Consider the following 12946-nt stretch of genomic DNA (forward strand, 5'->3'; position numbering starts at 1 on the left):
AGCCTGTCCAGCCTTTCTTAACAGATCCATGGGGAAATGCCTACAACTGAGATAGTAGTCTCTTCAGTTGCAGTGGGAGTGTCCCTACCTCGGAGCCAGGGGAGCCTGGGTTCAAGTCCCATTTGCTCCAAAGGCGTGTAGTAACATCCCTGAACAGGTTGATGCCTACAACTGGGTGGTGGCACAGGAACTGGTCAACTGCCTCCATTGGACTCGCCCACAGCCCTGGGTCACACCACGCCCCTTCGCACGTCGCAACCAATCACAGGCGTCTGTCTGGCTGCCACGTGCCATAAGGGATGGAAGAGACCAATCAGCAGTGGAGAGGGGTGGGGTAGGGAGTCTGGTTTGTTACATTGGGGAATGTAACAAAACTTGGAGAGTGGGACGTGAGTTCATCGGAACAGCGACTGAGAGTAAGTAGGGAGATTTAAAGCTCAGGCTGCCGGACCATGACAGAAAACAGCGAGACGGAAAGCGAGCCTCAGAAAGCAGAACTGCAGCGGTCACCCGGCTCTGTGTGCAGCCACCAAGAAACCAAGGTGAGACAGTTAGCAGCAGCAGCTTTACACCGCATCAGTCCCCTGAGGTTTATTTTACATTCGACAGCTCTGTCGAAGAACTCACACGATGGACTGAATGGCCTCATTCAATGCAATGTGATTATAATGCCAATAACAGGGATTGTCAGCAGGGGGTCTGTGCGTGAAATCCAGTGTCCTACCTATAATTAAGACCTAATTTATTTTTTAAGTTGAAACTGCATGGTATGTTTTGCTTTTAAAAAGCAATGACTTTTGAATCCGATTACAGAAACAAATTGCTGAGCCAGTGGGTGGGAACTATGTTATTTTGAATGGCAAATTATCTTGCTGTAAAGAGTCTATAGACTTTTTTTTTGTTTGCAACGTTGGTGATCTGAGCTGGAAGATCAAGGACTGTCCAAATAATAAAAATGCAAGTATCAAGTAAGGAGAAAATAAAGAGAGCTTAAGGAGAAAATAGAGAGCTAAAGGAAATTGGAGGAAGCTCTTTGCAATATCTAGTACGGGAACCAGCTGCATGAGGTGTGCGTGAAACTGTGTGTTCTGCAAGCGGTGGGTGGCTGCTGGATAGGTTTTATTTACGTGGTTCCTGTAGTTTCTTTCTGTCGCTGCCTGTCGAAGTGAGTGAGAATCAAGGCAGGCGGATTGTGGTGATCATTGCTTCGCAATCTTCTAAGCAACGTGTACACCGTGTTGCCTCTGATTATTCCCCAGGCTGGTCAGCACCGTTGTCATCGCACCGAATGTGTTGCGGGTTGTTGTGTTCGTTCACCGCGTCCAATCGCGAGTGCGCTGAATTTCTCTCAATTCTTGCATTATCTGTCGGAGGTACCCATTACCATGGAGTTGACAACGAGTGACTTTTTTTTTGGACATTAAAATGCTTCCTTGAACGTTCATGGTTTTGGGACGTTTCAAATACTCAGACTTTAACTGGCGAGCACCGTTGCAAAGACCTAGTTGCATTTCTGAGCTTGGTTATCGGTCTAACGCTGAAATTACCGAGTATGGGATGGCGGGCGAGGAAGACGAGAAATGACTTTAGTTTATAGTTATGTTAATATAGGGCACGAGCCAGTCATGTGACACCACTATCAATAACATAGACAACAAACAGTTGTCCATTTATAAAGTCTACACTGAGCTTTCCACTGGTCAAACTGTGACTTTTGTGTGCCACATGATGTCTGGTTCAACCCTAGACTTGAAATAGTTAAACCATTGAGAGTGTTTATTTTCATTGTCAGCTGCCTATTAAATACTTAAAATTGTTGAGGGCGTTAGTGACTGAGTGTTATGCATTAAATTACTTGCAGATTTGTATTAAAGGTGATGTAGCTTTTTTTTTGAGATTTGGATCAAAGATGAATTCAAATACCTGCCACATTTGGGTCACCAACCCTCCAGGATCAGGTCTACTGCTTTGAGCAACACAGAAGAATCGCAGCCATTTTTTCTTCTTCATCTTTGAATATACTTTTTTAGATTTGCAACACTTAAGGGAATAAAGGGGACAGGATCTAATTAGACATGACATTGGAGGTGTGAAGTTTTATGATGGAACCACTAAACCACCCAATACAGTGCACTTAACGTTTTACTTGACAGAAGTTAACATGATTTATGATGAAAGGGCAAGTCACTTAATGCAAACATTTTAATGAAACTGTGGAACATTGCTAGTGTAGAAGTAAAATTATTGCAAACTTAGTTTTTTTTTGTTCACCAGGTGTGATTACATATCCAAAATACAATATTCCTTCATAAGTTTGTGTGTGTGCGTGTAAATTTGTACACGTATGGTGCCAAATTTCTGCCCTTGCCATAAAGGTGCTAACTCTTGTCAGGTCATCTTTATCAGACTAGCAGCTCTCCCATGGTACTTTTCATGGGAATCTGAATGGTGAGTGTCAGCACATTGTGTCAGTGTGAACACTACACCTGAGCTTGATCGTACTCCAATCTGATGTTCTATCTCTCAACTTTCAGTTGTAATGAGTGGGAGCAGATCAGAGATGGGAACTCCGATTTGGGGTTAAGATGAAGAAATAAATTAATGGGATCAGTTACAGAACCTTAACTTCATTTGGGTGTGACCTGGATCCAAGTGATTTTGTGCTGAGTTAATCATAACTGTATCCACTCAAGGGGGCTATATTTGTCATTTGTTGTCAATGCATTGTATTGAAAAAATAAAGAATGTTTTGATCTATTCTTCCAAGTATGAGCTTTACTTGCTCACCCTGTAGGGTTATGGTTCAGATGCTATAACTGGTCTCTATTTCTGGACTAGCAAGATGCAAAGTCAAGCAGTAATACTATTTTTGATGCATGTCTAATAATTCCTTTGGGAAGCTGCATGAATGGATGACATTATCGGTGTTGTTACCCCTGTTCCCTTACCTCTTATACCCACAGCTACACCCCACCAACTTCCCTTTAATATTGCTTCATGCGCTGGTGTTTTTTCTGTTTTGTTTCTACTTTAAGTTCATGTTTTAACCTGCTCTTGTCCTATTTAAGATGATGTGAAGCTGCACAAATTCAAATATTCATTCTTTTGAGCTGTATGTGTTTTCTAATAGTGACCTAAAGCACAAGGGAGGCACTTAACCAGTGTTCAATAGATGAAACAACCACTTTACCAAAACTGCAGAACAAGTGCAGTCCTTCTAATCGTTTCCTGGTGCTTTTCACATTCTTGTGATTTCATGGGAAATAACCACGCAAAGCCATTCTTGATTGAAATATAAGGGTTCCAGAGCTGCTAGGTTTGTGAAGTTTATTTTAAGTAATGTAATTGTCCTGTGAATGATATATATAATTCATAAGGAACAGAAGCAGGAGTAGGCTATTCAACATATTGGTCTGCTTTGCCATTCAATAAGAATATGGCAGATCTGATTACAGCCTTACCACCAGCATCTAACCTGTCATCATGTAGCTCCTGATTCTTGTCAATCAAGTTCCATTGAACTTGGTCTTTGCTTATGTTCAAATGTAGGCAGCCTTGTTCTCTATGCAAGAGAATTCCAGAGACTAACATCCCTCATGAAGAAATTCCTTCGTCTCAAATGGAAGACCTCTTATGACCCCCTGGTTTGACACTTCCCATATATGGGGAAACATCCACTGACCCTGCCAAGCCCTTTGAGAACCTAATGTAGATCACCATAGCCTTATTTGAGAGAAGTAAGGCTAGTGTTAAGCTTAACCTGAGGGTCACTGCATTTCAAGTAAGGTTGAGAAGGTGGGCCTTCGGTGTGACCTTAACCTCTGAGATTTGAACCCATCCGTTTGGAGCATGTGCTGCAAACCAGCCGGCCAGGCGCCTGAGCTAACAAACCCTCATTTGAGCCTTGTACACGTCAATAAGATCACCTCTCGCTCATCTAAGTTCCAAAGAGTGCAGGTCCAACATACTGACACTTTGCTCATCATATAATACATTTGCAAGAGTTTTGGGGTTTATGACTTTTTTTCCTTCCATTCCAGATTTCTGTTACCTTTTTGGGGAAACATAAAATGTAAGAAATAGGGGCCCCTCGAGCCCTGCTCCGCCATTCAATAAGATTATGGCTGATCTTTTTGTGGACTCGGCTCCACTTACCCACCCATTCACCATAACCCTTAATTCCTTTAATGTTCAAAAATCTATCTATCTTTGCTGTAAAAACAAGTTGGACTCTGAATTCACTGATAAGTGAAAGTGTCCTAATTTAGAGATGTCCTGTCTCTTAGTTTCTATGGATTGGGCAAATGGTTTGGTTAAAACAGAAAGGGTTGTTCTAGCTAGATACAATTGGGAACTGCTTCTTGCCTTCGCCATGGTGGAGATCACTGCACTGTGTGGATCAGACCTTCCTCAGGGAGAGATCCCCAAAAGAGTAGAACAAATGATTTGCAGAGAAACAGCCTTGCTAACTCAAATTGTCTTACTCAGACTGGGAGGGAATTGGGCCTGATTGCTGGCAATCCAGTACTGCTTTCAGAATTTGGCTTAGTCACAGGAATTAATAGGGAATTAGAAAAACACTTCAAAATGAAAAATATCAAAAGCTAGGAAATAGGATTAAACTTGATAGCTACACGGAGGATCGTTGGCAGGAAGATACCTTTCCTGTGCTGACATTTCTATGGCTTTGTAATGAGAAATACAGTTCAAGCTACTTGGATTTTTTTTTTAAATGCAGTGACACCACTATAATAAAACGTGAAAATTGTGCAAACGACATCACGGTCTGAAATCACTAAGCAAAGTAAAAATGAGGGGGTTTACATGTATGAGTAAAACCAACTGTTATAACACAGAATTATAATGGAGTGATTTTCTTCCGCAGTTTAAAAATAACTGCTGTTCAATTTAAGGAGAGGTTTTGCCAGATTAACGCAATAACATTTAGAAGTAGGAGCAGCATTAGTCCATTTGGCCACTTCATAGCTGATCTGATTGTGGCCTTTGAAACCCCTTTGCCCCTATTTCCCCCACCTATTGTAACCCCTGACTCCCAGGTAGATGAAATATTTGTCAAACTCAGCCTTAATTACATTCAAAGGCCTAGCCCCCACTGCTCACCTGCAGAAGAAAATTCCAAAAATTGATGGTCCTTCAATTTGTCTTCATTGCCAACTTAAATGGAGATCCTTTTATTTTGGAATAGAAATTGCCGGAAAAGCTCAGCAGGTCCAGCAGACTGTATCTGCATCAGTTCTGAGGAAGGGTCACCGGACCCAAAACACTTCTCTCCCCAGATGCTGTCAGACCTGCTGAGCTTTTCCAACAATTTCTGGTTTTGTTTCTGATTTCCAGCACCTGCAGTTCTTTCATTTTTTTAGTCTTTAAGTGGAGATCTGCTGTTCTGACATTGTTCTCTTTCATGGGAAAATCCAGGATGTACCTTGTCAAACATGCTTAGAATCACTTATGTTTAAATCAGACCACCTCAGTTTTTTGAAACTCTAAATAATGTAGGCCCACGCTGCTCAACATTTCCTGTTGGTTCAATCCCATCCATCCAGGAGTCAACCCATCCACATAATCCACTGCTGTATAGCAAGGTGCATGGCAGAAATGAATCATGGCTCCTTAGATGGCATCTGTCAAACGTTTGGCCTTACCATCTAGAAGGACTGTTGCAGCAGATACGTGGGAACAGCACCACCTGCAAGTTCCCTTCCAAACCACACTCTCTCTGACTTGGGACTAGATTACTGTTCATTCGGTGTCACTGGGTCAAATTACTGGGATTCCCACCCTGACAGCTTTCTGGGAGTAGTGACCAAGTTATCTAGGTTCCTGGAACAATTTTTCTAAAGCCCCACTACAGTTTTTGTTTTACTGTATTGTCTCTGGACAAATTCCTACCCTTTTTAGTTTTCTTTTTTTTTTAAATGACTGTCTGGAGTGACAGGAGGATTGATGTTTGCGTCAATTATCCTGTTCTGACTAGTATCGTGTAATGTTAAGGGGAGGACAACATTGTGTTTAGCACATCAGCTTGTGATACAATTTAATAGGTTGCAACTTTAGTGTTTGAAGGCTTGCATTTAAAACTGAAAAATAAAACTTCTTTTTATGAATATTTGAACTTCATTATTTCCACTAGTTTATTTCTTTTATATTGTGTGTGGTTGTTACACTTTTTTATTGCTAATGAAGATTATGTTAGGGAATGGAATATTTTCCATTTCAGGCACCCAGTGTCAGCATCAAATGATGCTTGGTCACGTACAGAATGACTGTCTAGAAGCTGCGTATTGTTCCCTCATCTCTTTCATCAGTGTACTTCACCCCAGAGGAGTAGCTCTTAACATTTGCATACTGCTAATTAAAAGACATTTTGTGCTATGGGCTTGGGTAATAATGCATGGAGCTGAGTAGAGACAGTCAAAATAATTTCTAAAGGACTCTTGTAGCTATTACGATACTTATATGCTCCTATCTACATTTGAAATTGTTTTTGAGGGCCAAAGATGTCTGTTGCTCAGTTGGCTAATCCAATCTCCTTATCCATGTAATATCTAAGATAAGAGATAGGACCACGAACTGAGTATTGATGTTTCATTGTTACAGTCAATATTGTCAACAGAATGACATTGTGGCGAGGAGTGTAAGCAAAAAAAATCATCTTTACATCCACATCCTATCTTCTAACTTCCCAGTTCAGACACTTCGTTGAACTGTGAAGAAAGTGAATTTTAGGGGAAGGATTCTACTTTATTTTTACCCTGTTGTTTTATATTTTGAGTTTGGAGGTTAGTAACCAAAAGGTATTCCAACAAGAGGTGCTTAATGAAATAATTTGCCTTCTTTACAACAACATTAATGGAGAGCAAGCATTGTCTGAAATAAACTTTGGGTAGAGGAAGAAGGGAAATGACTATTGCTTGCAAGCAGCTGGTTTAGTGATATGGAACTGAAGTCTTGTGTATTGGAGGAATAAAACTATCTGTAAGCATGCACTGACTAATGGACCAAATCCTAATTGATACATAATGGGACTGAAATATTGGGTAACTGTTAACGCCACCTCTTTCACAAGTGAGTTTGAAAACTTTTTTTTTAAACCAAAAAAAGTTCAATTGGTTCAATGTGTAATTTGTATAGGCCAAGTTAGTGGTTTTTTTTGTTCCTCCAATTTTAAATGTTTAAATGAAATTCATCTTTTGATATTAAATGAGTGCTTATCTGATCTGTAATTGAGGGTAGTCATTAAGATTGTTCTTGCGTATTGCTTATTTCAAAGCTGCGCCATTCATCAGAAAGTCTTTCTTTATAAAGAAAACACCTAATTTTACTTTTTATGAATTTTGATTTCTTGCAATTGGCATGTGGGATATTTTGCCTTTTTTATTAGGTGAGGCATAGAGTTTAAGAGCAAATATGTTATGCTGGAACTGTATTTTTAGAAAAAAAAATTAGTTAGGGCACAGCTCCAGTATTGTGTGCAGTACTAGAATCTCCATGAGATGAAGAATGTGATTCCTCTGGAGAGGGTGCAGAGGAGATTTACCAGGATGTTGCCTGGGCTGAGGAGTTTTAATAATAGAGAAATTGGATAGAATTGGTTTTCTTTGGAGCAGAGGAGACTGAGGGGGGACATGATTGGATAAACTTGCCAAAAAATAATCTTGGGTTTGTTTGTGGTCAGGAATTTGGAATTTGCAGCAGATGCAGAGAAATGTTCTTCTGAAATTTGAAGTTGTACTAAATTATTGGGGTGTGTTCAGCTTGATCAAACATCATATCACTTGTAACCTGTACCCTACCTGATCAAAGTTTGCAGGATGGTGTAAAACAAGTATGAAAAACAAGAAGAGAAAATAGCCTCTAGAAAAACAGAAGAAATAGGAGCTGGCCATTAGGCCAGTACCATTTCAGTATGATCGTGACTGATTCTGGGCTTCAGTACCACGTTCTGTCCATCCTCCTATCCCTCGATTCCCTGAGAGACCATAAATCTATGCATCTCAACCTTTTGAATATATTCAATGAAATAGTATCCACAAGCAATTGCTGTAAAGAATTCCAAATGCTCAATTTGAGGGAATAAATTTCTCCTTTTATCTCCAATTTTAATTAAGCTGTCTAATTTGCAGTTGGACTGAGAAAAATAAACCTGTGTGAACCAAATTATAATGCATGATGCAGGCTTTGCGATTTTGAATAAGGTGTTAATGGTATTCGGTTTGCCACTGTTTAATTTGCTAATATCCAATGTATCTGAATACACAAGCAAGAAAGAATGGAGCTTGGGCCAAGAAGAATGAAAATATTTATTTTAACGATTTTTTTAGAGCTTGAGGGCTTGCATTAGGAAATGAGAATTTGGAATCTTGCGTTGCAGTCACCTACTTGCTATCTGGCCAATTCCTAAAGTAATTAACTTTTTAATTTTTAATGCCTTGCAAAAATCCTGCATTAGCTTGATCCCAAAGGAAGCACTTTGACCAAAATATTGACTGAAGTGTGTTTTTTTTTCCAAAAAAAACTTCACTCTTCTGTGCATATGTCACAAGTCATCAGCTTCTTCCTAGAAGCCTTTGCTTTTTGCTTAAACAAAAGCATGGATTTAAGTGACATTGTGGTGAAAAATAGATGGCCAAACTACCCTGCAACTAGTGAAATGCTTTTAAAGTTTAATTGTGTATTTAAAATGGGAAACATGATAGCCAAGATTCCACAAATAGCAAATGATAGTAACCAGATTCTTTAAATGTTGACTTGTTAAGTGGATGTTGACCAGGGCACTAGGGAGACCTCCTGTACTGTTTGAAGATCTGTTTCAGAGATAGTAGGAACTGCAGATGCTGGAGAATCTGAGATAACCAGGTGTAGAGCTGGGTGAACGCAGCAGGCCAAGCAGCATCAGAGGAGCAGGGAGGCTGACGTTTCGGGCCTCCACCCTCCTTACTTTCTGAAGAAGGGTCTAGGCCTGAAACGTCAGCCTTCCTGCTCCTCTGCTGCTTGGCCTGCTGTGTTCATCCAGCTCTACACCTTGTTATCTCTGTTTGAAGATCTCATGGCTCTGTTTCAACATTGACCTCTGTAAGAAGCTGTGGGCTTTGGTTTAAGAGTGACTATCCTGAACACTAAACTACTACTAGTACTTGTGTGGTGTTACAATGTGATTGTCAGCTAGTCATAACAGGTCATGGGAAGTATCTGCATGTTCGCCACTGATATCACCCTGTTCCTGTTGTCTTGTGTCACAATGCAAGAGCAGAAATAGGCTGTTCAGCCCATCAAGTCTACTCTCACTGAATGAGATCAAAGTTGATCTAATAATTCTCAACTCCACTTGTCTACCTTTTTCCTCATAACCCTGGAGTCGCTTAGCATCTAAAAATTTAACTCCACCTCGAATGTACCCCATGACCCACCCTCTATCATAAAGAACTCCCACTGAAAACAACAGATGCTGGAGATCAGTGGATCAGGCAGCATCCATAGAAAGAAAGCAAGCTAACGTTTCGAGTCTAGCTGACTCTTCAGAACTGATACTATGATCTCCAGCATGTTGCTTTTTTGTTTTTTTGGCTTTCAGTGCAAGTTCCAGCATCTGTTGTAATTCACTCCTATGTTGTTTAATTGACTGCCACATCTCTTCAAGAAATACTCACCTGGAGAAGTTTTTGCTCTTCCTTTCGACAGGAATTCCAGCCATCTCTTTCACCACGTACATCTTTTTGCTTTGCTTTCCATTTCTCCTCCAGCAATCCAACCTCCCCCCAACTATTGCATCAATGCCTCTCTGTCCACACTGTCAGCTCTGAAGAGTCATTTAGATTTGAAATGTTAGATTGCTCTCACTCCACGGATGCTGTCTGATCTGCTATGATCTCCAGCAATTTTGCTTTGTCTTCAGTACAGATTCCAGCATCTGCAGCAACTTTGCTCCTACATAAAGAATTCCACATTTTCACTACCCTCAGCAGAAATTCCTCCTCCCCTCTGTCTTAAATCTTACTATATTCGGATGATGCAGTCTGGTTCTAGTCTATTTCACAAGGCGAGGGCAGGGGTGGGTGCGTGCGGTGGGGAAAGAAGGTTTTCTGCATCTACTGTCAAGCCCCAAAGAAACTATTATGCCTTCTCTTGCTTCTGTAATGTCAGGTCGTGACGGGTTGCACGTTTGCATCAGAGTAATGCTTGATTTAATGCCTTACCTGAGGAATGGTACCTCCTGACAATGCAGTAGTTCCTCAATACTGGCTAGATTTGTGTCCAAATCTCCTGAAGTGGAACTTGAACTAATAACCTTTGGAATAATGCTGCCCTTTTAGTCACAGCTGACACTAGGTAACTAGATTGAGATTGGATTAAATTTAATGCAAGCTGCCAATGTTAATCTACAAGCTAAATCGTGATCGCTTCAGCGTTACTGATGGGATACTTGTGAAAGGCAGTTTCCATTATATTTCCAATAGCTTTTTAAATTTGAGTAATGCAGCTTGTTTTAAGTTGTTTTGACGCAGGACTTGTAGAATACAAGACAATTAAAAATGGCCACTGTTACAAAGTTTAAAAATTGACTGACTTCTCCTGAAATGAATTACTTTTAATAGAAAACAAACTACCTAAATACCACTTTACTTGTCACAAGATGACCTGTGACAATCTGCAATATCATCTATGTGATTACCTAGTTGTAGCAGTTTTCTCAACAACTTGACAGGGGCCCCTCTTAATTATAATTGCTTGAATTTTATTCTGAATATTTACTTGGTGGCAAGGATCAAATAATGAGTAATCAAGCAGCAAAGACTGCAGGAAAGGTCTGCCTATCTCCCTCATCTTCAACACAGAAATGGCATGAATTACAGTCTGATTCCATTTAATTAGGACTGATTGACATGGAAGTCAAATCCCTTCATTTGATGTTATGGTGGGAAGAGATTTTCTTCTGTGCATCCTACATAATAAAATCCTAAACTGGTATATAAGAAATGAGTTTACAATATTGTTGCGTGGAACATCTGTAGTTTAACCATGTTGACCCAACGTAAGGTAAACAAACAACCAGAGCGCTCCAATATCACCGGCAAAGGGTGTAATAAACTATTTCCTTGGAAATGAAACCTGGTCGAGGGACAACTATAAAAAAGGAACATTCGTGTATGTTTCCTGTTTGTCTTGTCAGATTTTTTTTAAGCCATGCTTTGTTATAGGCAAACTGTTTGCAACTCCAATGTGCATAATTTTCTTTTTAAAAATGAAGCTAGTATTTGGACTGTATGGAAGACCCCACCAAACAGCAGAAAGTACCTTGTTTACACAGGGTTAGACTGCAACCTGTAATTTTTAACCCTTGGTTTAATCAAGTCCAAAAGCGAGGAAGCTACCAGTTTGATTCTAGTTTCAGGCATGTAGCTTGAAAAGCAATTAAACTCTGATTATTCCATTCATCATAGTTCTCATACCAAATGATTAATCTTTTTGACCAAGGGTCACACTTAATTTCAGTGGTTAGGCTTTATTGTCTTGGAAAAAAAAGCCACTTTAATGAATCTCTATCATAACAGCAGAATAGTACATCAAATGCTGATGTGTTACATGACACTGTGCTATAGGCTGTAATGATCCTGCAATTACAAAACAACATATCATTTAGTTTGTCATAGACAATTCAGTTGATCCGTGATATTAAGAATGGTATGCAAGTGTTGAAGCTTTCATATTTCTTACAGATGTTAAAACTATCTTCCTGTGCTTGTTGACTTGGAATTCCACCCTGTAACCGATTAGAGGACTTCAGTCCACTGAGAAATTTACTGATCCTAATGATTTTTTTTCCTCTTAATATATCATTGAGTCTTTTTGTCTTAGTCATAGACCAGCTTAAAATTCATATCCACTGTGGAACAATGTTCCTGTCATTATAAAGTAGTGTGCAGATAGTGTCTATAAACAATGCCAAGAGAGTCTGCTACTAAAATTTAAGAATGAGTACGTGAGGAGAGGTATCCATTTGTCACCTGAAGAATAATTTTAGAACTTGAAGCTGGGTACATGTTTTGTCAATTAACAAAATTGGGTTTATTTTATGCTTGACTTTAGTTATAATTTGACCTTGAGGTTTCAAAGGATTCTGCTTCACTACTTGGTCAGAGGACAACGTTGCTTCACAAAGCATGACACACACGCCTGAGTTGCTTTCTGAAATTAGAGACCGAGTTAGAAGTGGGATGGTATTTACCAAAGCTTGGTTTCAAGACCAAGAGTTTTAGGATGAGAATTGTGGATCTTGAGGCATGTACATCTGAAGATATGGCTCAAAATCCCTGTCTGAAGGGAGAAGGTGAGGTGCTCACCAACTCATAGGAACAGAGTTTCCAGATGTTATAGACTCGGGATGGAGAAGAGGAGGGGAAAACCCATAACATGCTTTTTTTTTAAACCAAAGGTGAGTAATTTTGGGTCAAGGGATCAGAAGCAAATGTAAGTTAGTCAGAGACAACACCGTGTGGAGTTGGAGGAACACAGCTTTTTTTTTTTTGGGTCAGGACCCTTCTTCAGAAATGGGGAGAGTGAAGGGAGCTGGGAAATAACTAGAGAGGAGGGGTGAGGCTGGGGAAGGTGCTCCCAAGATGGAGTTTTCCACTCTCGGACATCTGGGATGTCCTCCTATTTCAAGAACCGCAACTTCGCCCCCTCTATTGATCAAAAATGCCATCAACCACATCTGTTGCATTTCCTGCACTTCTGTCCTTAAACCCCCTTTCTTTCCCCCCCCAACAAAAATAAAGACCGAGAATCCCCTTGTCCTCACATCACCCCACCAACTTCTGCATCTAGCGTATCATTTTCCGCCACCTAAAATCTGACCCCATGGCCAAAGACATTTCCTTCCCCATCCCTAATGGCCTTTCATAGGGACTGCTCACTCCACATCTCCCTC

At 40.2% G+C, this 12946-nt stretch overlaps 1 protein-coding gene across 3 annotated transcripts in view; it reads left to right on the plus strand.

The window, feature by feature from the left end:
- Positions 1 to 344: 344 nt before the first annotated feature.
- Positions 345 to 12946, plus strand: part of LOC109910976 (SH3 and cysteine-rich domain-containing protein 2-like) — a 117915-nt gene continuing 105313 nt past the window's right edge. For all 3 annotated transcript variants that reach the window (XM_048614369.1, XM_020510234.2, XM_048614370.1), the window contains exon 1: positions 345 to 542. In XM_048614369.1, the coding sequence (XP_048470326.1) occupies positions 453 to 542 (90 nt within the window). In that variant the 5' untranslated portion in view covers positions 345 to 452. The remainder of the gene's footprint in view (positions 543 to 12946) is intronic.

Source organism: Rhincodon typus, chromosome 30, assembly GCF_021869965.1.
Source record: "Rhincodon typus isolate 14 chromosome 30, sRhiTyp1.1, whole genome shotgun sequence".
Lineage (NCBI taxonomy): Eukaryota > Metazoa > Chordata > Chondrichthyes > Orectolobiformes > Rhincodontidae > Rhincodon > Rhincodon typus.